Source organism: Crocodylus siamensis, chromosome 8, assembly GCF_052110815.1.
Source record: "Crocodylus siamensis isolate JL-2025a chromosome 8, ASM5211081v1, whole genome shotgun sequence".
Taxonomy (NCBI): domain Eukaryota; kingdom Metazoa; phylum Chordata; order Crocodylia; family Crocodylidae; genus Crocodylus; species Crocodylus siamensis.
Window position 1 is genome coordinate 57,522,509 of NC_143402.1, and position 27,924 is coordinate 57,550,432.

General features: G+C 60.2%; 1 protein-coding gene across 3 annotated transcripts; it reads left to right on the forward strand.

Annotated features, from left to right (window-relative positions):
* Window positions 1-190: 190 nt before the first annotated feature.
* MAST1 (microtubule associated serine/threonine kinase 1) lies at window positions 191-27,754 on the forward strand. Of its 3 annotated transcripts, none has more exons than XM_090059438.1 (27): window positions 191-487; window positions 3,164-3,195; window positions 8,022-8,110; window positions 8,277-8,352; window positions 9,113-9,191; window positions 9,733-9,896; window positions 10,615-10,690; window positions 11,302-11,511; window positions 11,872-11,973; window positions 13,121-13,253; window positions 13,840-13,907; window positions 14,154-14,236; window positions 14,842-15,050; window positions 15,897-16,035; window positions 16,335-16,467; window positions 16,918-17,083; window positions 17,315-17,416; window positions 18,142-18,264; window positions 18,678-18,787; window positions 19,278-19,423; window positions 19,793-20,037; window positions 20,843-21,127; window positions 21,535-21,764; window positions 22,081-22,203; window positions 22,794-22,930; window positions 23,722-23,909; window positions 24,985-27,754. In XM_090059438.1, exons 1-27 carry the CDS (start codon window positions 449-451, stop codon window positions 26,802-26,804), a joined length of 5,307 nt encoding a protein of 1,768 aa, XP_089915564.1. In that variant the 5' UTR covers window positions 191-448; the 3' UTR covers window positions 26,805-27,754. The 3 variants fall into 3 exon arrangements, with proteins under 3 accessions (XP_089915564.1, XP_089915566.1, XP_089915565.1); XM_090059440.1 differs by having other exon boundaries at window positions 192-487; window positions 20,936-21,127; XM_090059439.1 differs by lacking the exons at window positions 191-487; window positions 3,164-3,195 and adding an exon at window positions 5,265-5,376.
* The last annotated feature ends 170 nt before the right edge of the window (window positions 27,755-27,924 follow it).

The following is a 27,924-nucleotide window of genomic DNA, read 5'->3' on the forward strand; positions in this document are numbered from 1 at the left end:
GGGGGGGGGGGGGGGGCATCTGCAGAGCGGGCGGAGCTTCCGCTCTCAGCCACTCTCTGGGCTTGCAGTGATTAATATTCTTGGGGTGGGGGGTGCTGTTGTTATGGCAGCAGGGAGTGCCTAGGACCACCCTCCCCACCGCGGGCTGGAGGAGGATGGGAGGGGGGCGCTGGATCCATTCCTCCCTCCTCCCCACTCCAGCCAGGCGCCGCCCCCCAGAGTCAGCTGCATCGGCAGGGCGGCATGGCCGGGCAGGGGGGGGCACAGCGTGATGCCCAGGCCGGGGGCAGAACTGGGCCAGGCGGCTGAGTCTGGGGGGAGTAGGGACCCCCTTGAGCCCCCCAAGGCCCCTCCCTTCCTCCCCTTACCCCCGGGCAGCTAGGCCGGTGCCAGGCTGGTGCGGGCGCCGCAGCGCCGGAGCCGCCCCCCCCACCCCTCAGTACCAGTCATGGACGACTCGGGCATCATCCGGAGGCGGCGGCTGCAGGTGAGGGGGCCTGCGAGGCGTGTGCATGTATGTACAAGCATGTGAAGGAGGCTGTAGGCACCCCCAGTTCATCTGTGGGGCTGGTGTTCTCCAGGATGCCCCACCTCTCCTGTGTGGCCCCCCAGGGGCACCCCTGGGTATTGCAGGAAGAAGGCCTCAAAATCTGGATCCCCTGGGCCTGGGGGGCAGGGGATGCAGGGTGGGGGCCTGTCTCCTGGAGGATCACAGCTGGGCTGGGTAATGGGGCTTTCAGTGGGGCTTTAGGGCATGCCAAGCGGGCCCTGGGAGAGATGCAAGGGGCTAGTGGTAGGAGCTGAGAGTCTGGACATCTAGGTCCCCCCCTGCCCACACCCCCCACCAGGGCTTGGTAATAAATGGGATCTTGGATAGAGAATCCAGGTGTCCAGGGAGGGGCTTTACCTCCCAAGTGGTTCCTACTTACCCCGCAACTGCCCACAGGGCCCCAGCTCCACCATCCCCTTCTCTGCCTTAGTTTCCCTACTGTGGCCCTACCTCCCTTTCTTGTGGGGGGGGGTGCTGCAACTAGCACTGAAGTGGGGGGAACTTCTTATTTGGGGTAAGGAACAAAAGGATCACTGGCTGCCCTCCTGCAACTAGATGTGTGATGGAAAGTCCCTCCCCTAGAGCCTCCCCCCACCCCCCCAGGGCCCCTGGCTGCAGCACAGCTGTAAACATGTTTGTGTCATGCCAGGTGCCTCAGAGCCCCTGGCACTGCCTGGCCCCCAGCAGCCAAGGGGTTAACCCCTGGGGGTGGCCACTGGAAAACTCCACCCTGCTTTGCCTTCATTTCCTGTCTTAAAGTCTTCAGCAGCCCCTGGCACCCCAGCCCAGAGCCAGCTGCATCCCAGGGCTGGGCAAGGGCCCCCTGTTATACCCAGCGCCCAATGCCCCACCCTGGAGTCAGCCACATCCCAGCACCAGACAAGGGGCCTCTGTTGTCAAGGCTCCAGTACCCTTTCTTTCTACTCTTCCGCACTCCTCCCACCTGGATCCATTCCCTAGGTGGAGGGGAGGCACTGGACAGAGATGGGTACCTGCTGGAGGAGCCCTGGAAGTGGGGTCCAGCAGTGGGGAAGGGGGGCGGGGGGGGGGTCTGGAAGGACCCTGCCCCCCTTGCAGCAGTGGAAGGAAGGATAAAGAAATCTGGGGGCTGCTGTATATTGCACCATTGGGGAAAGGGGTGGTGGTCTGTGTCCAGGCCTGGACTCCTGCATAAACATGGAAGCAGCCATGCCCATCCCCTGGTGCCTCCGTCATGTGTCCCCAGCTCACACACATGTTGGTTGCACAGTCAGATGGGGCAGCAGCAGGGGAGGCCAGGCTAGGGTGTGGTATGGTGGGTTGGGCATAGGCCCTGCTTTGGAAACCAAGAAGGATTGGATGGGGTTTCTGTGTGGAGGGGGACCTCCAGCCAGAAGCAACAGAAGTGGGGTGTAGCTGTGGCATGGAGCAGGGAGCCTGGCCTGTGTATGTGGTGGCAGGTGTGTACCCCAGTGTCCAGGCCTGGTACCTTCTGCCTGGCAGAGGGAGGGTTTCCATCCAACTGAAGCCATATGTTGTTGGTTAGAGGCTGCCACACTCCACCCCAGAGGTGTCTGCATCACAGCCTGTGGGGGTGAAAGGGCAGCTTGCATCCCTCCCCTGATGCCTCACCCCAGAGGCAGGCTCTTCCAGGGTCAATCCCAGGGTGCCTTGAGGTCAGCTGGGGTCGAGCAAACACCTGTGTGAGTGCATATGAGAGAGCGCATGCATGAAGTAAGTGTGTGGCTGTGAAATGCCCTTCAGGAACACCCCAGGTCCTGCACCCCAAGACTGGCTGTCCCAGCCCCCACAGCCAGGGGGTGACTCAGAAGGACAGGCAGATGGGGATGTGCAGACAAGCAGGTGCCAGGCCTGGGAACGGGTTAGATCACTGAGAAGCTCTGGGGATAATGGGATCAGAGCACTTAACTGCCAGCACAGCAGAAATGAACCCTCCCCCTCCCCTGCAGCTGTAGGGAGTTGGGTTGGGGGGGGGTTCCAGCAGGGGGTGCTGTCCACATGCTGCACCCCAGGTTCAGCTGCATATTGGTGCCAGGTGAGGGGTCCTGTGCCCCCAGCCCTGACACCCACCCCAGAGCCAGCCACATGCCAGGACTGGACGAAGGGACCCTGTTATACCCAGCCTTCATGCTCCACCCACAGCCTACTGCACCCCAGGAGTGGCATAGCTGTTATACCCAGCCCCTGACACCCACCCCAGAGCCAGCTACATGTTAGTGCCAGGTGACGAGCCTATATCCCTAGCTTTAATGCCCACCCCAAAGCCAGCTACATCCTTATGCCCTACCCTCAAACCATGTTGGTACCAGGTGAAGGGTCCTGTATCCCTTAGCTGTGATGCCCTCCCCAGAGCCAGCTCCAGTTTAGCACTGGGTCCCTGTTATACCCAACCCCAATGCCCTACCCCAAAGCCAGCCATCTCCTAGTGCCAGATGAAGCACCTCTGCTTCACTTAACAGTGATCATGACTTCATCACAATTCACAGGAGTCCAGCTCTGGCTTGCCCCCCCACCCCAACCCCTGCTCCAGATGCTGTACAAATGCAGCTTCTGCCTCTGTGCTCCCCCTATACCAACCCAGACCCTCATGCCCTCCCTCTGCTTGCCTTGCAGAAAGACCTGCCCTTGCCCCGGAAAAGCAGCAGGTAAGAGGTGCCCCAGGCATGGCATGGGCGTACACACATGCAGTGTCTGGGCTGGGGGCCCAGTTTGTTCCTTTTGGGGCTTGGGCCACAGTGGAGACCTGGAAGTGGGAGGCGGCTCTACATCTGTGCACATACGCAAGGCTGTACATGCACATATACACATTCAGACAGGCGTGTATACTACCTGTGCAAGTGTGCAGGCAGCCATGGTCATATATGGCTAGCTACATGCACTGTCATATGTATGCTGCATGCATGGGCATGCAGGGGGATGCAGCCATCAACACATGTTCTGAGAACAACTGCTTATGACATACCTGGCTCCATATAAGCCCATGTGTGTTACATAACTGTACACGCTCACCCCCCTTGAGTGCATACCCTCTGTACCCCTGCCCTCTGTGCACACACATGGTGCTCACAGCCACTCACAGCTGCTCCACATGTGTGCATGGTCCCGATTTAGATCCCATGTGCACAGGCAGGTGTGAGCACTTACCATCAGCAGCCCCCACACCTACACATATGTGCCTGTGCTCATCCCATTCCACACGGTCATCACACACCTGCAGTCATGTATGTGCACAAACACATTCTATGGGCATGAACCCAAAAATGCAAAAACCCACACATGCACAATGCATATATGCACATATATGTGCACATTCATGTACACACACACAGAGGACTGCAATATGAACACACATGCATGATAAACACCTCATGTGCACACCTCATGTATCAGATCATACACACACATACACCCATGGGATACACATATATACCCCCCCTTGATGCCTCTTGGTGCCACCTCAGTGTCCCCAGCCCCACACAGACATGCATGAGACCCCCAGGAGCTCCATGCCTGTCACCTATAACTGTCTGGCTCCACCCCAGCCTCAGCTGCAACCCCAGAAGCACAGTGTTCTCCTGGCTGTGAGGGATCCAGGGGGGTGGGGGGAGACCAGGGGCTGTGAGGAGCTGGTGGGGAGAGGTATGAAGCCTGGGCCTGGGGCCCTACCAGCCTGGCTGGTGGCTGTGGGGATGGGTGGAGGTGTCATAGCTGTGGGGGTACATGTATGTGTTATCACACATGTGTGTGTCTGTGTGTGTGTGTGAGACAGAAGTGCAGGGAAGGTCTATGTGTTTGGCATAACACTAAAAGAATACATGAGTGCATATACATAGGTGTGTATGTGTATGTTGGGAAGCCCTTGGGGGTGCAGTTCACTGCTGGGCCTGTGTCCCTGGCTGACATGTGTGCACATTTTATGTGATGCAAGCAATGGCGTGACAGACTCTATGTGTGTGTCGGAGAGACAGCACCCTGGAACACACGCATGTGCATGCATACTCACAGGCACACGTTCAAGGCAGCGGCTTGCTACAGAGTGTGATCATGCACACGCAGCACTTCCCAGCATGTGCACACAGCCTCATCTGGTATAGCAAGCCTGTGTGTGTACACACATGCACTCACAAACAAGCACACAGAAGCACATCCTGTCTCACACACACACAAGTGCACATAGAGATGCAGTGAGCAAACCCTGGATGGACACACTCATACAGCATCCCAACATGCAGTAGTGCAGTCACATTCATGCATGTTAGTGCACACACAGGCACCAAATAATACACACACGGAGCAAACCCTGCACAGGGACACACAGAGCGTCCTAGCATGCACATGCTGTGCAGGCAAATGCATGTGCACCCATACTTGTACACGCACATCCAGACTTCAGTACACATGTACATACACTCATGGTCTCAGACACACACACATGCACACAGAGTCAGTATCCTGGCATGGACGTGCACACATGTACACATACAGGCACATATCTACACACCCAAACGACAACACACAAGCACGTATGTTCATGCACACACACACACATCTATACATCCAGACTGCAATATATGCGCACACCATATAACCCCCCAACCCCGCACATTCCCAGGCTCACACGCAGCCCCCTCCCGCCCCGCACACACCCAGAACCCAGGCGTCCGAGGCACGCGCACACACGCAGCCCAGTCGCGCCGCCCCCTCCCCCGCCGGTTCCTCCGCTGCCGCGTGCGGGGCCGCTGCTGGCGCGGGCGGCAGGATATGGCCGAGGCGCTCTGGACCGCGGCGCCCGGCGGCGGCGGCGGCATGTTCCGCCGCACCAAGAGGTACCGCCCCCCCACCCCCTGGACCCCCCGGGCCCCCGCATCCCTCCCTGAACCCCCATTTCCCCGCCCCGCAGCTCCCCGCGGGGATGTCAGGGGTTTGGGGCGGAGGGGCGGCGCGCCGCAGGCTGCGGGGAGGAGGGGGCGGTGTCCGTCTGTCTGTCAGTCCCGCGCCCCCCTCCCCCTGTCTGTTCGTTCCCGCCCGTCCATCCGAACCCCCCAGTCCCGTCAATCCCCTTGTCCGTCAGTCTCCCCAGCCCTGTGACCGGCCCCCGGCACGTCTGGACAGACAGACCCCTCCCCGGCTTGTCTCTTCCCGCGCGGCTCACTGCCGCCTGTCCGTCCAGCCATCCGTGCCCGCCCCCATGTCCATCTGTCCCTCGTAAGGCTGGATGGGGGGCTGAGTCCAGCCCGGGCGGGGGATGGAAGGCTGGCGGCAGGTGCCCCCTCCAGCCCCCTGCTGTTTTCATGTACTGGGCTGGGGGGGGGTCTGTGTGTTGGGGTGACTTAGGATGCAGACCTGTGGGGGAGGGGGGTGCATGTGTTTGTGGGGAAGAATTTGTGGTGGAGATCTGTCAGGAGTGTGTGTCTGGCTGCCTCTGTGTGTGTGTGTGTGTGTGTGTGCATGTGCATATGTGTGCACACAGGAGTGATGAGGCAGGGGAGTTGCTATGCAGACCAGTGGGAGGGTGTGGGTGTGTGCACTCTGTGTGTGTCAGTGCTGGGCAGAAATATGCAGTGCAGACCTGTCTAGGGTGTGTGGCTGCCTGTGTCTGCGTGTGTTTGTGTGTATACAAGCATACATATGTCTGTGTGTGCATGTGTGTGTTGTGGGGGATTTGTAGTGCAAACCAATCTGGGCTTGTGTGTGTGTGGGGGGGGGATTTGTGGTGCAAACCCATCTGGAGCATGCATCTGTGTGTGTGTTGAGGGGGGCAGGAACTTGTGATGCAGATCAGTCTGAAGCATGTGTCCATGCATGTCTGTGTGTGTGTCTGTGTGTGCATACCTGTCCGGGTGTGTCTCTTGAGTGTGTGTGTATGGTGTCTGTTTGCACTGTGCATTTTCCCATGTCTGTGCTCACAGCAGGTGAATCTGTGGTGTTGTGTGTGCATATGTGCATGTTGGTGCCCTGTAGCAATTGGGGGGTGGGGAGAGGAGGAGGAGGGGGAGGGCGTTGCTGAGGACACATCTTATGTGGGACATGTTTATCTATGTGTGTGCAAAGTGTGCATGTGTGTGTGCACACATGCATGTTCCTCCTCCATCTCTATCCATGCACACACATGTTCCCCATCCCAGTCTCACATCTGCAGGCCCTGTGTGTGCATTGCTTGCACACTTCTCCTGGTAACGGTCCACACCACTGCAGTTGAGTCTGCCCCTTGTGTGTGTCCAGATGGGCCTGCACACATCAGTACATGCTTGCACACATGTGACCTTTCCCTGTTGTGGTATCACCAACACTGCCAGTTGTAGCCCCACACTGGAGCTGTTTATCCTGCTGCAGATGTAGATGGACAGGTAGATGGGCAGATGGATGGATACCCCTGCCATGCTCCCTCAACCCCATGCCCATGCTGGCATCTGTCCCACCCTGACACATGCCCCATCATACCAGGCTGACACACCTGCTCTGGGACATGCTATTGCCACCAATGCCATACACATGTGACCCCCAGAGCCCCTGTTCCCCTGCAGCCCTCCAGAAAGGGGCAGAACAGCAGGAATGACCCTGTTAACTCTGGTCCCTAGCAATGGCTCTGTTGATGACATGCTAAGGCCAGTGCAGTCTGCTGGGTGTGCCCTTGTTTTGACATCACAAGGGGGTGAAGCTTAGGGGGCAATCACTAATGGGTTCAACAGACACCACCCTGTCAGTGGCCCTCTGTCCTGACCTGCAGCCCCCTGCCCTAAAGGGAGCAGAAACCTGAAGTCCTGTGTTTCCTCCCTGCTCTGTCACTGACTCCCCATGTGACCTTGTGGAAGTCTCTTTGCTCTCCACCACTGCAATGCAGCCACCTCAGGGGAGGAGCCTGGTGGCTGGGCTGGAGCCCAGAGAGAGCCAAGGAGCAACATGCAGGGCAGGGGGGGTGGGGGCGGGTCATAGGATGATGGACCCAGGCGTCTGGCTTCCAGGCGTGTGGGCTCAGAGCTGGAGAAAACCCAAGTGTCTGGGCTCCCAGCCTCTCCCCAGCTATAACCATTGGACCCCACTTTCTAGCACTGGTGCAAGTGGGAGAGGGGTCAGGACCTGGCTCCTTGCTGTGCCCCTGGGTGTGATGAGTTGCCAGCTCTCAGCATTGCCCCTTCTGTGTCCTGGGGGGGAGTCTCTGAGCTGTCAGTCAGATGTGATTGACAGGTCCCTCCCCCAGGCACAAACCTGGCTGAGACACCTGGACTTTATTCATTGCCTTGGGAGAGAGCAGACCCTAGGGGTGAGAGCTGGGGGGCTGGGAGCCCAGACTCTTGTGCTGTCTCCCCAGCTCAGGGAGGAGGATCTAGGGAGGCAAAGCAGGGAGTGCTGGGGGTGCAGACTCCTGGGTTCCCTCCCCACTCTTGGGGCATAGGGTGTAATGGTTGGAGTTTGGGGATGGGGGAACCCAACCACCTGGGTTCCCTGCTCAGTTTCCCCCACTTCTTTGCAGCTGCCGAACCAGCAACCGGAAGAGCTTGATCCTGACGTCCACATCACCCACCCTGCCTCGCCCCCACTCACCCCTGCCTGGACACCTTGGTGAGTGACCCCCCCACCCATTGGCTGCTCATGGGGACAGGAGGGAGTGGCAGCCAATCAGAAAGCAGGGGGGCCTGGTGGCCCTGCCCCTCTCCCCATGGTGGGCGGGGTGTGGGGTTTGGTGTTAGATATGGGATCCTCACGGAGTCTGCATTTCCCTCCACAGGCAGCAGTCCCCTGGACAGCCCCCGCACCTTCTCGCCCAGTGCGCCTGCCCACTTCTCCTTTGCCTCCTCCCGCAGGTGAGTCCCTCCGGACCCCACCAGCTGGGAGGTGGGATGACTGTACTGGGTCTCAGTCCTGGGCCCAGGGAGCCTCAGGGTGCCTACCCATGACAAATGGGGGCTGGACCTTCCCACCCCAAAGGATGGGGAACCCAGGTGTCTGGGCTCTCAGTTCTACCCGGCTCTCTCCAGACATGGGAGAGAGCCCAGGTGTCTGGCCGCCCAGCCCACCTCACCCCCACAGCTGTAATCTCCCCTCTCAGAACTGGGGAGAGAACCCAGGTGTCCAGGCTCCCAGCCCCCACTTGCTCTAGCCACTAGCCCCCACTTCTTTCCCAAAGCCCAGACTAAATCACACTGAAAGAACAGATCCCCAGGCACCAGATCCCACTGCAGGAATTGATCTTCTGCAGACTAGATCCCTCCACAGGAGCAGATCCCTAGCTTGGATCCCATCATGGGGAAGTTTGATCCAGCACCAACTAGATGTAAAAAATATAGAGGATCCCTCAGAGACTAGCTCCCCCATTGGAATAGATCCCCAGGCTAGATCCCACTGCAGAGCAGATGCCTCCAAACTAGTTCCCACTGAAAGGAGCAGATCCCATGCAGGCCAGACCCCTTGCTGGAGTGGATCCCCACAGACTGGATCCCACTGACCTGGCTAGATGCCTTGCCAGCGTGGATCCCCCAGGCAAGGTCCTCTCCCAGGACTGGATGCTACCACCGGATCTCACCAGCCCAACCCTCTCTAACCCCCTGCTCCCTGGTGCTCCAGGGCTGACGGACGCCGCTGGTCGCTGGCCTCACTGCCCTCCTCTGGCTATGGCACCAACACACCCAGCTCCACGGTCTCGGTGAGTGGGGGCATCGTGGGGGCGGGGCCTGGGGTGGAGGGGCGGGGCCTCATCATGGGGCTGGGGTGGGGCCTGTACCTGGGAGGTGGGGTTAGGAGGTGGGGTCAGGACCTGGAGGTGGGGCAAGTCTTGAGGTGGAGTTGGGGCCTAAGTCCAGAAGGGGTTTGGAGAAGAGGCGGGGCCTGGGGCTGAAGGTGGGGCCTAGGGCAGGAGGTGGGGCCTAAGCGGAGTTGGGCTTTGAGTTGGGAGTTGGTGCCTTAGAATGGGGGGGACACCTAGGGTAGGGAGTGGGACCTGTGTTTGGGGGCAGGACTTGAAGATGGGGTAAGGCTTGGGTTCAGAGTGGGGCTTGGGGAGGGGTGGGGCCTGGGGCTGGGAGGCAGGGCCTCGGGGGGGGGGGCAGAGCCTGGGGGTGGGGAAATGGGCCCTGTGCTTAGGGCTAGGCAGGGAGGTGGGGCCTCCACGTGGGGCTGTAAGGGGTGCCCTGTGCATGCCCGGTGCGGTCCCCAGTTCCCCCAGTGTGACCAGTGCCACCCCCCAGTCGTCGTGCTCATCCCAGGAGCGCCTGCACCAGCTGCCCTTTCAGCCCACCCTGGATGAGCTGCACTTCCTGTCTAAGCACTTCGGCAGCTCCGAGAGCATCACTGATGATGATGGCGGTGGGCGGCGTTCTCCGGCCGTGCGCCCCCGCTCCCGCAGCCTCAGGTAGGGGTGGGGCCTGACCTAGGGCTACAGTAGGGTGTGGCCAGGGGTGGGGCATGGTTAGGGTGGGGCTAAGCTGGGTGAGGCAGAGCAGGGTTAGGGGTAGGGCACCAGGGAGGGGCAATGACTGATGGGGCAGGGTGGGGCCCTGGGGTGGAGCTAAAATGGGTAGGGTGAGGCAGGGTGTTTGAGCTTGGGGAGGGGGAGCAGTGGCGTACAATGTGGGTAGGGCTTCAGCCCTGGTAGTGGCAGGGCTATGCAGGGTAGGGCAGGGGTAGGGTCTTGGCGGTGGAGCCTACAACATGGGTAGGGCCTCTGGGGGGGTGGGGCTAATCAGCATGGGATAGGGCTTTGGGGCCTGGAGGAGGGGCTAAGTGGGGTGGGCAGAGCCTTGGGGGTTGTTTAAAGGTGGGACTGAGTAGAGCAGGGTAGTTGGGATGGGAGACCTCAGGGGAGATCCAGGTCTCCTAGGGGCCTGGGAGTCTGGTGGTTGCAGTGGGAGGGACTGGCAGACTGGACACCTGGGTTCCCTGAGATGTCCTGCAGGGAGCAGGGGGCGCTGTGCCTGGACAGGCAATGCCAGTCTCCCGAACATCACTTCCAGGGGGTGCCATGTCCATGCAGAGCCCTGATGCAGTTCTGTGTGGCCACAGGGCCCCTCCCCAGAGGTGGCTGCATCTCGGTACCAGGCGGTCTGTGACATGTTCCCTCCCCTCTGCAGCCCTGGGCGGTCGCCTTCGTCCTATGATAACGAGATTGTGATGATGAACCATGTGTACAAGGAGCGCTTCCCCAAGGTAGGGTTTTGGGGGCAGCCCAGACACCTGGGTTCCTTGAGTCCTGGGAATGAAACATAGTGGTTGCAGTGGGTGTGCCTGAGAGCCCGGACACCTGAGTTTCTTGAGCCCTGGGGGTGAGATCTAGTGGTTTTGCAATGTAGGTGGACAGGGGTGCCAGGAGCTCAGGTGCCTGGGTTCCCTGAGCCCTGTATGAAGCCTAGTGGCTACAATGGGGGGGTTGGGGGGGCATGGTGTTAGGAGCCCAGACCCCTGGGTTCCCTGGACATAAGGCCTAATGGTTTCAGTGGGGGGATGCCAGAAACCTGGATGCCTGGGGTCCTTGAGCCCCAGGCACAAGGTGTGCTGGGGGGCTGCTGGAAGCCCAGACTTCTGGGTTCCCTGGGCCCTAGGCATGAGGCCTAGTAGTTACAGTGGTGGTTGCTGGGCACCCAGATGCCTGGGTTCCCTGACCCCTGTATGAGACCTAGTGGTTACAGTTGCGGGGATAGTGCTAAGAACCTGGACACCTGGGTTTCCTGGGCCCTGGGCACGAGGCTTGCTGTGGGGTACCTAAGCCCAGACACCTGGGTCCCGCCCTGACCTCCACACCTGCCTCCCGCCCTCCTCAGGCTACGGCGCAGATGGAGGAGAAGCTGCGGGAGCTGGTGGGCACAGTGGGAACGGGGGGCCCAGAGCCACTGGCTGATGGTGCCCTCAGCTTCATACAGCACCAGGTGCTGGAGCTGGCCCGTGACTGCCTGGCCAAGGCCCGTGGTGGCCTCATCACCTCAGCCTACTTCCATGAGCTGCAGGGCAATGTGGAGACCCTGCTGCAGGATGTGAGCAAGGCTGGACATGTCTGGGGGGAGTGGCTGCAGGGCATGGGAGGTCCCTTGTGGGGTGTCCCAAGGGGGATGGAGGTGTCTGAGGGGGTGGGGGAGAATGGGAGGGAATGGAGTTGTTGTGGAGGGATGGGGGTATCTGGGGGGTGGTAACTGGGGGAACCCAAGGGGCATAGGACTGCCTGGGTGTAATGAGGGTGTTCCAGAGAGGAGTGGGGAGGGCGGGGGCATCCAGTGGGGCTGGGGGTGACCTGAGTGAATGGGGGTGTCAAGGGTGGGATGTAGGGGTCCTGGAGGGAATCGAGGAGGGACGGAAGTACCCAGGGCACTGCACCCACACGCCTCCCCCCACCCCAGGCCTATGAGCGGTCTCAGAGTGAGGAAGTGGCCCAGGTGACGCAGCTGGTGAAGAAGCTGCTGATCATCATCTCCCGCCCAGCCCGGCTGCTTGAGTGCTTGGTAAGCGGGGGCAGGGCTGGAGGGACCAGGGGCTGTTCCAAGAGACCCCCCACCACAAAGCCAGGCTGCCTCCCACAATAGGGAAAGAGCCCAGGCGTTGGGGCTCCCAACCCCGCCCTGCCACACTGAGGATGGAGCCCAGCTGTGTGGGAGTCCCGGGCACCCCACTGGACCCCTCCCTCCTGTGTGTCCCCCACCCATAGGGTGACATCACTGGAGAAGGGCCCAATCTCAGGTCCAGACCCTAGGGCTTGCACCACCTTTGCCAGCCAATCCAGCTGCTCCTGGCAATGCACCAGCCAATTGCTGAACTGCTGCCTCCACCAAGCCAATGGGTCAAGGCAGCAGGTTGGGGGGCGGGGCTGCTGATGCCGCAGGTTGCTCTGGCAACAGCCATGGTACTGGGTTGCTAGAGGATCACCTTGGCAACCACAGGCAGGGACATGGGAGGTGGGGTGGGGGGAAGCACATGGGACCCCATCCCTGCCCATGCCCCAGGGGAAGCATCCCACAGGAGAGATAGGAGGGTTAGGAGGGAGGGTGTATATGTATGTACGTATGCAAGTATGTGCATGTGCACTTGTATGTGCACGTGTTTCCAACCCCTTACCCCAAAACATATGCCCACCCTATGCCACACAAGCGCACACATATGTGAACCACATTTGCATGGCACAAGAAACACGCATATGCCTTAAACAGCCCCGCCTTCTCCTGCTGTGCACATACATTGGTGCATACCCCAGTACACACAGATACCTGGGACTCATGTCTGCAGGAACATCCCCCCCAACCCCACATATGTGCACGTTGCCCACAGGCCCCTGACACACAAACATGCATGCACACACTAATGTACATAGACAGCAGGAGCAACCCACAGAGGGCAGTGCCTACAAACAGCCCCCAAACAGCATAGGATGCCCACAAGACAGATGCATACACATGCACAGGGTTCTGACCCCCCTCCTCCCAACATACACATGCACACTGCCTGATCCCAGCCCACCACTCCTGCCCCCCTCATACACATGTTTGTACCCCCTTCTGGCTGCCCCTATCCCATGGGCTCTGGCTTGTAGGCGGTGGTTGTCCCCCCCTCCCCTCCCCGGCCTTCTGGCTGATGTGGGGTTGGGGGGGGATGCAGGAGTTCAACCCCGAGGAGTTCTACCACCTGCTGGAGGCAGCTGAAGATCATGCCAAGGAAGGACACCTGGTCAAGACTGACATCCCACGCTACATCATCAGCCAGCTCGGCCTCACCCGTGACCCCTTCCCAGGTGCCTCCTGGGGGGGCAAGGCATACACCTGTGTGGGACTGCATATGTGCTACTGGGCACATATATGGGGGTGCATGTGTGCTTCTCTGCTCGTGTGTGGGATTGCATGTGTGCCAGCATTCACACGTATGGGACTGCATACGTGCTACTGGGCACACGTGTAGGGCTGCATGTGTGCTGGCATGCACATGCATGTAGGACTGCATGGGTGCTACTGGGTAGGGCACACACAACTGGGACTGCATGTGTGCTGCTATGCACATGTGGGCGGGACTGCATATGTGCCAGCTGCACATGGGTGTGGGACTGCATGTATGCTAGCATGCACATGGATGTGGGACTGGATATGTGGTATTGTGCACGTGGGTGTAGGACTGGATATGTGCTATTGTGCACATGGGCGTGGGACTGCATGGGTACTACTGTACACACGTGCATGTGGAAGCATGCTCAGATGCATGTACACACAGAGTGTGGGCATGTGTGCACCCAAGGACTGCATACTATTGCATGTGACTGCATATGTGCCCGCCCAGTCCCTGCCCCAGGGACTCCCATGACCCCCCGCCCCCCTGTATTGTTCCAGACGTGGTTCACCTGGAGGAGCAGGACAGTGGTGGCTCCAACACACCGGAGACAGATGACTTGGCTGAGGTCAGACCCCAGGATATACATATCTTTGGCGAGGCCCAGGATATGTGTTGGGGCAAGGTTGGAGGGGTGTCGGCAAGGCCCCTGCCCCCTACTTGGGGCATCTGGACCTGCCCCATCTTGCTGTCCCCCATGGCAGGCCGCAGCAGGGCAAAGGGTTTGGACATATGTGCACTACCATACATGTAGATGCTCATGTACATGCTCCCCCCATGGTCTGTCACTCCGGGCCCCTTTTTTTGTCCCCAGAGCCGGGGGTCACTGAGGCCCAAGAAGCCGCCAGGAGAAGGAGATTTTGAGACCATCAAACTCATCAGCAATGGGGCCTATGGGTGAGTGTGCAGGAGGGGCCTGGATGCCTGTGTTCTTTCCCTGCTCCGGGGAGTGGGGCCTACAGGTTGGAGCAGGGCCGGTGGTGGTAGGGGTTGCTGGGAACCAGGATACCTGGGTTCTCTCCCTGGTGTGGAATCAGGGCAGGGTACAAGGGACAGAGCAGGGGCTGGGGACCAAGATACCTGGGTTCTTTCCCTGCTGAAAATTCAAGGTTGAGTGCAGGGCTTGGGTCCTGGACACCTGGGTTCTCTCAGCACTGTGGGACCTGAGTGGGGTGCAGCAGCTGGAGTGGAGGGTGGAGCATGGGGTCCCTCCCTGCTCTGGGCTCCAGGTCGGATACACTGTCCCCAGACACCTGGGCTCCCTTCTGCTCTGGGCTCTGGGCAGAGTGCAGGGTCCCTGGGCACCTGCATTCTCTCCCTGCCCTGCACTCCAGGTGGGGTGCAAAGTCCCCAGATGCCTGGGTTCCCTCCCCACTCTGGGCTCTGCTCAGGCCCCTGTGTTTTCTCCCCTCTCTGGGCTCTGAGTGGGGTGTAGGGTCCCTGGACAATTGGGTTCTCTCCCTGCTCTGGGCTTTGGGCATGACCTCCTGCTCTCCCCCCAGGGCTGTGTACCTGGTGCGGCACAAGGAGACACGGCAGCGCTTTGCCATGAAGAAGATCAACAAGCAGAACCTGCTGCTGCGCAACCAGATGCGGCAGGCATTTGTGGAGCGTGACATCCTCACCTTTGCCCAGAACCCTTTTGTAGTTGGCATGTTCTGCTCTTTCGACACCCGCCGCCACCTCTGCATGGTTATGGAGTATGTGGAAGGTGCGTGGGCCCTGGGGCTGTGGTGATGTCACACGCTGGAGGGGAGGTGATGTCATGTGCTGGAGTGGGTGATGTCACACACCAGAGAAGATGGAGTCATGCACCACACTTGGGTGATGTCACACACCAGGGAGGCATTAATGTTACAGACCAGGGCAGTGATGTCATGCTGGGGACTGTGATGTAATGCACTGGAGTGGTGGTGATGTCAGATGCTGGGTGCGATATTGTCACATACCAGTGTGGGGTGATATCACATGCCAGAACAGGGCTGATGCCACACACCACAGGCCATGATGTCATGCCATAGGAGGTGATAGCATGTGCTAGAAAAGTGATGTCACACGCCACAGTGAGGTGATGTCATGTGCCATGGTTTATGATGTCACATGCTGGGGGCAGTGATGTCATGGTGTGGTTGAGGCTGGGGGGCAAAGCCCAACTGGGTGCCTGCATGACGTGTGGCCTCAGTGCCAGGCCCAGGGGTGTGGTCTCAGCAGGTGGGCAGGGATAGGGGCACCATGACCAGAGTGCCCATAGGGCCATGATCTCAGTGAGGAGCATGGTGTTTGGTTAGCTGAAGCCAGGGGGGCATGACCCAAACAGTTAGAACTGGGGGAGTGGCCAAATGGGTGGAACCAGGGAGTGTGGCCAAAATGGAGTGGGCCCAGGGGAATGGCCTAAGTAGGTAGGGCCACTGGGCATGCGTGGGCAGAGCCAAGGCATCATCTCAGCCACCAAGTGGGAGCTAGGGAGAATGGCCCCAGTAGGGGAAGGACCGGGGCGGGGCCCCAACAGGTAGGCAGCATCTAAACCAGTTTGTGGGGCTGATGGGGCCCCCTGCAGGTGGGGACTGTGCCACACTGCTGAAGAACATCGGGGCGCTGCCAGTAGAGCTGGCCCGTCTGTACTTTGCTGAGACTGTGCTGGCCCTTGAGTACCTACACAACTATGGCATCGTGCATCGTGACCTCAAACCCGACAAGTAGGTCCTGGACACCTGGGCTGGAGCAGGGGGGCTCAGGGCCCAGATGCCTGGTTTCTCCTGCTCTAGGAGGGCTGTGGGAACTGGGGGGGTTAGAGCAGGGAGCCTGGACACCTGTGTTCTCTCAGCTGCGGAGGGAGGTGTGGGTTATTATCACCAGGGTCATGGGAGCCTGGACTCCTGGGTCCCTGTGGACCCCTCCCCGTCTGCCCATCCGCCCCCTGGATGTGTGTGTTGGGGAGGGCATCCAGGGGGAGGTTGTGTGCCCCCTGTCCCCACTCAGGTACCCTCCCCCCCAGCCTGCTCATCACTTCCATGGGGCACATCAAGCTTACGGACTTCGGGCTGTCCAAGATGGGGCTGATGAGCCTCACAACCAACTTGTATGAGGGCCATGTGGAGAAGGACGCCCGCGAGTTCCTCGACAAGCAGGTCGGGGGGTGGGGGGGCTGGGGCATGGAGCTGTGGGGACCCTTGGGTTGCAGCACGGAGGGCCAGGACATGTGGGTCTTTGTTGGCAGGGTGCCTGTGTCCATAGGGGTGGGGCCTAGGTCCTTCATGGGCAGAGCTTGGAGATTCCAGGGGGCAGGGCCTGATTCCAGGGGGTGGGGGACTGGAGGGTTCAGGGGGCGGTGCCTGGATCCCTTGGGGATGGGGCCTGAAGGTTCCAAGGGTGGACCTTGGGCCTTGGGGGTGTGGCTTGGAGATTCTATGGGTGGCTCCTGAGGGGCGGGGCCCTAAAATCCCAGGGGCGGAGCCTCAGCCCCCAGGGGCATGGACTGGAGGTTCCAGGGGTTGGGGCCTCAGATCTGTTGGGGGTGGAGCCTAGGGGCTTTGAGATTCCAAGGGGTGGGGCTTGAATAGTCCTCTGGCATGGGGCAGGTGTGTGGAACACCTGAGTACATCGCACCTGAGGTGATCCTGCGCCAAGGCTACGGGAAACCAGTGGACTGGTGGGCCATGGGCATTGTGCTCTACGAATTCCTGGTGGGCTGTGTGCCATTTTTCGGGGACACCCCAGAGGAGCTCTTCGGCCAGGTCATCACCGGTGCGTCGGGGGGGGCAAGCAGGGTTGGGCATGCTGGAGAAGTGAACTATGGGATGGGAGGAGCCAGGGGAGTGCACCAGGGGTCGGGGGATGCTGGGAGTAAGGGGGGATGTGGGGTGATTTGGAAGGTGGGGGGTAGGGTGGTGGATGGGGGGCGGGGGTCTTGTTCTGGGGCTGTGTCAGGGGAGGTTTGTGGCCCTAGCAAGCCCATCTGACCTCCTCCCTCCACAGACGACATCCTGTGGCCCGAGGGGGATGAAGCGCTGCCCCCCGACGCCCAGCACCTCATCTCCTGCCTGCTGCAGACTAACCCGCTGCTGCGCCTTGGCGCCGGTGAGACCCCAGGAGCCCCCCAGATCTTCCAGGAACCACCTTTCTGCTCAGACCCCCCCATCCCCCAGGGAACCCTGGTCCCCTGTACACCCCAGCTCTCCCACAGACCCTCCTGACCCCCTCAGTGCTACCATGGATGCCCCATAGACCCCCAAGCCTAACGCAGACTCCCCCCCACAGCCTCTACCTCCCAAACCCCACAGACTGCTTCATTCCTTCAGACTTGGAAACCCTTGGAACCCACACTAGACCGCATGTGCACCCTGACCCCCACCGACAAACCCCGCTGACCCCCTCATGGATTCCCCCGTGGATCCCAGAACCACCCCCCCCAGATCTGCCCAGGGACCTCTTCTCTTCAGATCCCCCAGACTCCCCAGAACCCCCTAGCTCCCATCTTCCCACCGTCCCCCTCAGATCCCCCTACGGATGCCTGCCCCCCAGCATGGACCCCCCCCCACTGCTTCAATGAGCCTCTCAATTCCCTCATCACACTCCCTGCTCCCCAGTACTGTCTCTCCCCTCCACTGTTCCAATGAGTCCCCCAGAACCTGGCTATTGCCCCCCTCACTTCTGTCACAGCCAGACCTAACCTCTGAGACCCCCCCAGCCCCATGAGGCTCCTCTGCCCCCCACTCCCATTTTGCCCAACCTTCTGTCACACTGATGCTGTATTCTGTGTCCTGTGTGCCTGCATGTGCAAATGTGTTGGGTGTGTGTGGCAGGCGGGGCCTTTGAGGTGAAGCAGCATGCCTTCTTCAAGGACTTGGACTGGACAGGGCTGCTGCGGCAGAAGGCCGAGTTCATTCCCCACCTTGAGTCCGAGGAGGACACCAGCTACTTCGACAGCAAGTGACACTCCCCTGTGTCCCTCCTAAGGGACCTCCCCCTTTTGGAACTCCCACAGTGCAGCTGGCTCTGGGGTGGGGGGTGCATTAGGGACTGGGGATCCAGGCTCCCCTCACTGGGGTGGAACGTCTGGCCAGGAGCTGGGTATGGCTGGCTCTATGGAGGTGTTAGAGCCGAGATGTAACCATTCATCAGGGGCTGGGATGGTGCTGGTTCTGAGGGGTGTCAGAGACTGGTGTGTGACCAGCTCTGGGGCATGTTGGGGGCAGGGATGTAGCTGGCTCTGGGGAGTGTTGCAGGGGGCAACCAGCTCTGGGGTATGCCAGGGGCCAGTATGCAACTGGCTCTGTAGGGGCATCAGGGCCAGGCTGCTTCCAGCCTTGGGGCCACATGTGACACAGGTATCCTGCAGCGCGCTCAGACCGCTATCACCATGTGAATTCGTATGATGAAGATGACACAACAGAGGATGAGCCCGTGGAGATCCGGCACTTCTCATCCTGCTCCCCCCGCTTCAGCAAGGTACCCGCAGTTCTTCCAATTCCCCTAACGCCCCCAAACCCCTCCCAGTACCCCCAATCCCTCTCAATCCTCTTGACCCTCTAGAGCTCTCTCAATGCTCCCCCATGCTGGGGCAGGGCCAAGGCTGCACTGGTGGGGGAGTCTGCGCATCGGGGCTAGGGTGTGAGCAAGCTGGAGGCCTGGTGCATGCATGTGCTAGCCATGGGGGCAGGGTTTGGGCAGGTGCATGTGCAAGGGATATTCATGTGTGAGGGGCAGGCTGGGTGCACAGTACATGTGTGTGTGAGGGATATACGTGTGCAAAGGGCAGGCCAGGAGTGTGTGCATGCATGTGTGAGGAGTGGACTGGGTGTACATGCATGTGCAAGGGGTAGACCCAGTGCATGGACATGTGTGAGAGGTAGATCAGGGATGCATGCGAGGCGTGGTCAGGGGTTGTGTGCAGGGAAGGGCATGCTGGGCCATGTGCACACGTATGTGCCCCCTCCAGGTATACAGCAGCATGGAGCATCTGTCTCAGCACGAGCCCAAGGGTCCAGGCACATCTGGGAGTGGCAAAGGCCGGGACGAGCGGGGGCGGCGCGATGGGCTGGGGCTGCCCCGCGACCGCAGCTGGCGCACGGGGTCCCCTGAGATGTGAGTGCCTGGATGCCAGGGTTTGCCCCAGGGCTGGAGAGAGAGCAGAGGGGGCTGGGAGCCTAGACACCTGGGTTCTTCCCAGTGCTGGAGGTAGGGGGGAATTAGTTGGAAGAGTCTGGGAGTCCAAACACCTGAGTTCTACTCCAGGTCAGGGTGGAGAGTGGGGCCTGGGGGTTAAAACTGGGAGGACTGGGAGCCTGGCCTCCTGGGTTCCTTGCTGTCTCCTGGGAAGGCTGTGGGGATCTGGTCGATTAGCACAATGGCAGGGGAAGGGGAAGGGAGGATGGCTAGGAATCTGGATGCCTGGGTTCCTTGCCAGCAGCATGGGGGGTTCTTCTGCCTCCACCCCATCTCCCTCCCCTGCAGGAAGCGTCTCTCAGCCTCAGAGTCTTCGTTTGGGGAGAGTGACTCGAGCCCCCCCCTGGGCACCCGACGGCGCTTCTCAGCCCTGCTGGAGCCCGGGCGTGGCCCCCCCGGCCCTGAAGACCCTGAGGCCCGGTCCCGTGGCCTCCCTGGCTCCCGCAGCACCACCAGCGGTAGCCCTGGGCCCAGCCCTGCTGCTTCCCCTCATGCCGAGGCCCGTGAGACTCCTGCTCCCGCCAGCCATGCAGGTAACTGCCCCCTCACACTGGGGTAATTGCCCCTCCATTGCCTAAGGATAATTGCCCCCCTATTACCCCAGGGTTATTCCCGCATATTGCTCTGAAGTAATTGCCCCACTGTTGCCTCAGGATAATGGCTTCCCATTATGTCAGGGTAATTACTTCTTGTTACCCCATAGTTATTGTCCCCCATTGTCATGTGATAATTGCCTCCCCATTACTGCAGGTAACCCCAGTATCCCAAGGTAACTGCCCTCCAACATTCTGTTGGGGTACTCCCCCTGCAAGTTACCCCAGTGTAATTGTCCTCCCATGTTGTCCTGGGTTAATTGCCTCTATTATCCCAGGGTATTTGTATTCCATTACCCTAGGGGTAATTACCCTAGGGATAACTGCCCCTCATGTTGCCCCACTGTAATTGCCTCCCCCACCAGGGAAGGGCATTCAGGGTAATGGGCTGACAAATACGGGGTGGGGGTTGCTGTGGATGCTGGGTAACGCCTGTGGGTGAGTCGGAGGATTCTGGGTAGGCAGCTAGGAACAGTGCATTCTGGGGAATGCAAGGCATTCTGGGAAAGGGGGGAGCTGTCCCCATCTCTGGGAGGGGAGTAGGGGCTAGGGGGTGAGAGCAGGGTGGGCTGGGAGCCTGAACATCTGAGTTCTCTCCTTGCTATAGGAAGGGATTGGAGGCTGGGGTTGTAGCTGTGGGGGTTGGGAGCCTAGACATCTGGGTTCTTTCCCAGATCTGGGAGGGGAGAGGAGTCTTGTGGAGCTCAGACCTGATCGTGCCTGGGTGCCTGTGTTTTCTCCCCAGTACCAGGAAAGTTCCCAGCAGGTTTGGGTGAGGCTGCCCTGTGGGTCCATGGCACTCCCCCCACAGCCTTTCCATCCACCCCTGTGCCCACAGGAGACATGGCCAAGGGGGCTGAAGCAGGGAGTGCAGAAGGGCAGGGCCCACGGGCTACAGACCTGGTGCTGCGCCGTGCCCGGCATCCCCCTCTCACCAGTGATGCTGCCCCTGAGAAGCGCAGCCCTCGCACACCCGGCAAGGTCATCAAGTCGGCTTCGGCCACTGCCCTGTCTGTCATGATCCCCGCAGGTACCATCTGGCCCAGACACCCGGGTTCTCTCTTGGAGCTGGAAGGTGGGGCTGAAGGGTTGGAGGAAGGGGGGACGGGGAGCACAGACACCTGGGTTTTCTCGTCAGCTCTGGGAGGGGCCTGGGGTCTAGTAGTTATAGCAGTGGGAGCTGGGAGCTCAGACACCTGGGTTCTATCCCAGCTGTAGGTGGGGAGTGGGGGCCAGGGGGTTACAGCAGAGGGTGCTGGGAGCCTGGACACCTGGGTTCAACCCCCAGCTCTGGGAGGGGAGTGGGTGCTGGGTAAGAGCAGGAGGGGCTGGGAGCCAGGACACCTGGAATCTCTTCAGCTTTGGGAGGGTAGCAGGGGCTAGCGGTCAGCGTGGATAGAGCCAGGAGCCCAAACACCTGGGTCCGTCCTCCCATAGTGGAGCCACATGGCAGCTCGCCACTGGCCAGCCCCATGTCGCCGCGGTCGCTATCATCCAACCCATCATCGCGGGACTCATCGCCCAGCCGGGACCTGTCACCAGCCGTTACTTGCCTGCGCTCGCCCATCACCATCCAGCGTGCAGGCAAGCAGTATGGCTTCACACTGCGTGCCATCCGTGTCTATATGGGCGACAGCGACATCTACAGTGTGCACCACGTTGTCTGGGTGCGTGGGGAGGGCTGGGTGGGTCATGCTAGGAATTGTGGGGAGCAGGGCATGCTGGGAATGGGGGCTCACACCAATGGGGAGCAGGGCATGCTGGGAGTGAAGTTTCACATCCATTGGGCAGCAAGGCAGGGTGGGAACAGAGTGGGAGCCAGGCATCAGTCCCCTGGGGAGCATGGCATGCTGGGAGTGGGGCCCTCCTATCCTATGCATGCTGGGCAGGCTGCCAGGTGTGCTGTGTACATAGCATTGTGGGTAAAGGAAGCCCCACTGCATTTTGGATCACCCTTGATAACCACCCCACCTTGGCTGGCAGCACGTGGAGGAGGGGGGTCCGGCCCACGAGGCAGGCCTGTGTGCAGGTGATCTCATCACCCACGTCAATGGGGAGCCTGTGCACGGGCTGGTGCACACCGAGGTCGTGGAGCTCATCCTCAAGGTCAGTGCTGGGGGCAGGGCTTGCGGGCAGAGCTTGTGGCATGGAAGTGGGGCATGCAGGTGGGAGGCAGGTTCTGATGGCAGGGGCAGGGCCTAGGCTGTGGAGGTGGGGCCTGTGCTCAGGAGATGGGGCCTAGAGGGAGGGTGGAACTTGGGAGGTGGGGCTTGTAGGTAGGGAATAGGGCATGGGGTAGGTGTGGCCTGTGGGAAGGAGGTGGGGCTGAGGCTATGGAGGTGTGCTCTGTGGGAAAGGGGGCATGGCCTAGGCTGTGGGGTGAGCATGCAGTGGGTCTGGCCTATGGGAAGGAAGCTGGGCCTAGGGGGTGTGGATGTGATCTATGGGGACAGGGTGGAGCTTGTGGTTGTGGCTCATAGCAAAGAGGCGGGGCCTAGGCTGTGGGAGTGGGCCCTGTGGGGAGAAGGTAGGGCTTGGGGTGGGTGTGTGACCCATGGAGAGAAGGAGTAGGCTAGGCTGCGGGGGCACGGCCTGCAGAGCAGAGGCAGGCCTGACTGGGGCATGGCCTGTGGAGGGGAGGCCACGCCCCCTGCTTTAGTGCCCCCCATTGCCTCCCCCTGACCCATTGCCAACAGAGCGGGAACAAGGTGATGGTGACCACAACGCCCTTCGAGAACACGTCCATTCGTGTGGGACCAGCCCGGAAAAGCAGCTACAAGGCCAAGATGGCACGGAGGAACCGGCGTAGCGCCAGCAAGGAGGGGCAGGACAGGTGAGGGAGCAGGGCCAGGGCCTGGGGGTCAGTGGAAACGGTGTAGTGGAGTCTCACATCCACTGGGGGCCCACACAACACCAGACATCACCCCCTTACCTGCCATGGGGAAAGTTAGGGGACCGCAGTAGCCAATGTCCAGCTGCTGGAAAGAGTTGTTAATAGGTTCTCGAGAGATCCTAGGGTGTGGCCATGCCCCACTGCAGTAGAAGGCAACACCCCTAGTCCATGTCAGCCTGAGCAGCAGGAAGATTCCTTGCTGACCCCAGGTGATCAGTGTGAGTGGAGGGGCAAGACCCTCTAGCAGGGACCATCAGGATGAGTCCCAGTAGGAGCATTGGCACAGCCCAGGATTTGTCTGGGATGGCTTGGAAAGGGTTGATCCTGCCTCAGGCAAGGGGTTGGACTAGAGGGACCTCCAGAGCTCTCTTCCAGGCCCACATCTCTAGAATTCTCTGAGGTGTCTATACTCCTATGATCCCATGATCTCTGTGATCTCTCTGCTCCCATGATCCACTGTGATTTCTATGCTCCCATCATCTTTATTGCTATCCTCCCATGATCACTGCAATTTCTATGATCCCATGATCACTCTGATTGGCTCCTATGATTTTTATTTCTATGCTCCTGGGATCCCATGATTGCTATGATTTCTGTGCTCTTATTATCTCTGTGGTTTCTATGCTCCCATGATCTCTATTTCTTCTCCCATGATACCATAATTTCTATGCTTCTATGATCCCTGTGGTTTCTATGCTCCCATGATCCTCTCCTCTCCCTCTCCCCCTCAGCAAGAAGCGCAGCTCGCTCTTTCGGAAGATCACCAAGCAGGCCAACCTGCTACACACCAGCCGATCACTGTCCTCCCTCAGCCGTTCACTTTCATCCAGTGACAGCCTGCCTGGCTCACCCACCCACGGCCTGGGTGCCCGCTCGCCTACCCAGAGCTACCGTGCTGCCCCTGACCCTGCCTACCTTGGTACCTGGGGGCAGAGGGGCGTCGGGCAAAATGGAGGGGTGGTGGGAGTGGGTTGAGGGGGAAGATGTATTGTGTGAGGTGTGTGGGGGTAGAGGGGTCTTACAGGGAAGTGGAGGGCCTTATGGGTGTCACCAAGGGTTGGAGAGAGTCTTATGGGGGGCCAGGGGCACCAAGAGGTTTTGAAAGGGGGAGTCAAGGGGCATCAGAAGGTGGGGGGCCCTTATTGGGAGTCAGGGGATAACAGCATGAGAGGGGTCTTATGAGAGGAGTCAGAGGGCACTGGGGTGAGAGAGTCCTATGTGGGGGGTCAGGGGGCCTGAGAGGATCATGCAGCAGGAGGCAGAATGGTACAAATGGGTAAGGGGTGGGGATTGGCACCACTAGTGGGGGCCTGGGGTGACAGGAGTCCCAAAGTGTGTGCCCCCTCCTTCCCTAGCACATATGGGGTGGGAAATGGGTCTGGGTCTGTCACACCTTGTGAAGCCTTTGCCCCATTTCCCCAGGAGGGGTGATTGGGAGGGGAGCTGCCTTTGGGGGTTGGAGTGGCCCCTATCATCTCCATGTGCATGGACTGCAGGGATCTCACTCACCACCAGGTGGCACCCCCCACCCAGTAAATACCCGCCCCCAACCCCCTCACCCTCTGCTGCAACAGGGCAGGACCCCCTTCCAGATTAGGGCTGTCACGGTCTGTTTATCTGTCTGTCCATCAGGGTGGGAACAGACTGGGCAGTGGCAGAGATTTCCCCCCACCCCAGCCTCCTGCTGATTCAGGGCCTGGAGCAGAGTGTGAGGGGTGGTGGTCCCTATGGCCAGACCCCCTCCCAAGTAGAGAGATGGGGGGGTGTCAGAAGTGGGCTGTCATAGGGCCTGACCAGTGCCCCTGAAGCTATGGGATGATTCTGAGGAGTCTGTCAGAAGAGAGGTGTCATGGGGGCCTGGTTGCCTTCTGCAGCAAGAGAATGATTCAAGGGGGGCTGCATCAGAAAAGGGGCATCCAGGGGCCTGGTGTGGGATGGGGGCTCAGGCTGGGGGTTCCCCTCACCACAGGCTCTCACCACCTCCCCCCTGGCAGGTGCCTCATCCCAGAGCAGCTCCCCGGCCTCGAGCACACCAAACTCTCCGGCTGGTGCCTCGCACCACATGCGGCCCAGCACCCTGCATGGGTTGTCACCCAAGCTACACCGGCAGTACCGATCGGCCCGCTGCAAGTCGGCTGGCAACATCCCGCTCTCGCCCTTGGCCCACACGCCGTCACCCACGCAGGCCTCTCCACCCCCACTGCCTGGGCATAGCGTGGGCAGCTCCCACACCACACAGAGCTTCCCTGCCAAGCTCCATGCTTCCCCCCCTGTGGCCCGGGCCCGACCCAAGAGCGCTGAGCCACCCCGCTCACCCCTGCTCAAGCGGGTGCAGTCAGCTGAGAAGCTGGGGCCTGACAAGAAGGCAGCACTGAGGAAGCTCAGCCTGGAGGGCACCCATGCTGACTACCGCAAGGACTTCCACCCACCTGAGCCCGGCCTGCACAGCCTGGCTGAGGCCGAGGGTGAGAGTCCTGGTGATGGAGCTGCCCGGCAAGCCGGGGCCCGGTGCCCAGGTCGCCAAGAGGATCAAGCCAGCACCGTGGAGGCCAGTATCACCATGGAGACCCCAGCTGGCACCAAGGAGGCTTCAGCCAACTCCCAGGAAGGCACCAGCATTGCCATGGAGACCCTGGCTGGTGCCAAGGAGGCTTTGGCCTACTCCCGGGATGGTTCTGGGATCACCACAGAGATCCCAGCCAGAGCCAAGAAGACTTTGGCATACCTCCAGGAAGGCCCAGTTGTTGCCAAGGAGACCTCTGTCATCACCAAGGAGACCTTGGTTGCCAAGGAGCCCCAGGTCATTGCCAAGGAGCCCCCAGCCACTGTTAGGGAGCCCATTAACAAGGAGACCTTGGCCGTAGCTAAGGAAGCTCCAGCCTACGCCAAGGATGGCCCGGTCCTCACCAAAGGGACCCTGGGCAATGTAAAGGATGGCTTGTCCCTAGCCAAGGAGGTTCTGGCCTATACAAAGCAAGGCCTGGCTATTACCATGGAGCCCCCGGCTCACAGCAGGGAGCCTCCAGGTCATGTCAAGGAGCCTCTAGGTCACATCAAGGAGGCCCCATATCATACCAAGGAGCCTCCAGCTCATGTGAAGGATGCCTTGCCAGCCTGCTTGGAGGCTCTCAGTGCCCCCCGTGACCTCTCTGGTGGCATCTGGAGACCCCAGGGACTCCAGACAGATGAGGGCTTTACCACCCCAGTCCGGGCACCCACCAAAGCACTGAGCCCAGTGCAGGAGCATGAGCAGGGCCAGCGGGGCATGGCGGAGGGGCCTCCACCCATTGTGGTGGAGCCCTGGGGGGCCCCGGAGCCCCCTGTCATCCCAGAGCGGTGGCTAGTGGAGGTGGTGGAGGAGCATACAACCCTTGGGTCCCGGGCCAAGCCCCCCAAATGTCTCTGCACTGAGGGTGCCAAGAATGGGCTGGGCCTCCCACTCAGGACCCCAGCAGAGGGGAAGGGGCAGGGTCCACTTGAGCCCAATCGGCCCCTTCCCACCCCCCCTGGAGAAGAATGGGGTGTGGCACTAAGGGGGAGCCTCTTGTGGGGCATGTGCCCCCCCATCTGTCCATGCTACTGGGACACTGGCCAGAGCAGGGAAACCCTAAGTGTGGGGGAACACGTCAGGGAGGAACCCCCTCAACTATCCAAGCTCCATATCAATGGGGAGAAGGCATGGAGGAGACCCCCGGATCCCTGTGTGGTCCAATGGCTCCACCTCCATCACAAATGGCATGTCCTGTGTGCATTAGGCCTTGTAAAGTACCTATACATATATAAATATCTGATATACATATATAAATATATATGAGACAATACCCTATCCACTAATGGAGCTATACTGTGATCATCCCCCTGCCCCAACACCCCAAGGGGGCTGCAGTCACAAACCTAGCCCTCTCCTTGACACCCTACTGCCCCAAAGTTGCCCCCAGTCCTCAGATCTTGTGGACAGGTGGTGGGGTAAGAGGTAGCTCCAGCTCGAGCCTTTGGGGAATGGAGGGGGCTTAAAGCTGGGGTGGGGGGGGGCATGTCCCATATTACCATCCTCCTGCTTTCCTAGGCAGTAATATTCATTGTGCTGCTACCGGGCTACCTCCCAGATTTAATGTCATCGTAAGGCAGGCTGTGACATCAGCTGGCATCAGTATGCAGCCTGGCACACCACCGTGACCCCACCATACCCAGTTCCACCTGTCCTCTGCCCCAGTTTGGCCTGGGTGATGTCCCCACCCCATGGCATCATCACCAGGCTGCCTATTGGCAGGAAGATGTCACCAGGTCACTCCCAGTGAACCCTAGTCACCTGGAAGATGTCACCCGGGCAGAGTTGAGGCCTGCCCTGGTCCCCCTCATCTGCCCTCCCCCCCATCCCCCATCCCTGGCACTGATCACTATGCAACTGCCCAGGGCCCACAGAGCCGGTCCATGGGCCCTGCCACGTCTACAGGGGAGCCCCACCCCTTCCTCACCATGGTGGGGGATCCCCTGTCCTGCCCCACCACCCCCAAACCAAGCCTTAACAGGCCCAGCATGCAGCGGGCACCTTGCTCAGCCCCTACCCCCTATATACATCCCCCCATGGTTCACTAAGGGGCACTCTCCTGGGGGAGACACCAAACCCCCCTCCAAACACTCCTTGAGGCACACCACTGGGGTTGGGACCCATATGCAAATATCTGCCCCCTCGTGTCATGGGGGTAGTCCGTGTGCCCCCCCCCCCATTGGGCTGAAAGGCCATGTGTATGAATAAAGCCTGTACAGCACAGCACGATCTTGCCTTTTGTGGGGGCGGGGAGGGCTGTACAAGGGACAGGGGACCCCCCCGGCCCTTCTTCTTTTGCTGCTTCATGGAAGGAAACCCCCCAATACCTGGGGAGGAGGAGGAGGACCTCCATCAGGGAGGGCGGGGGTAGGAGGAGGTCCTTCTG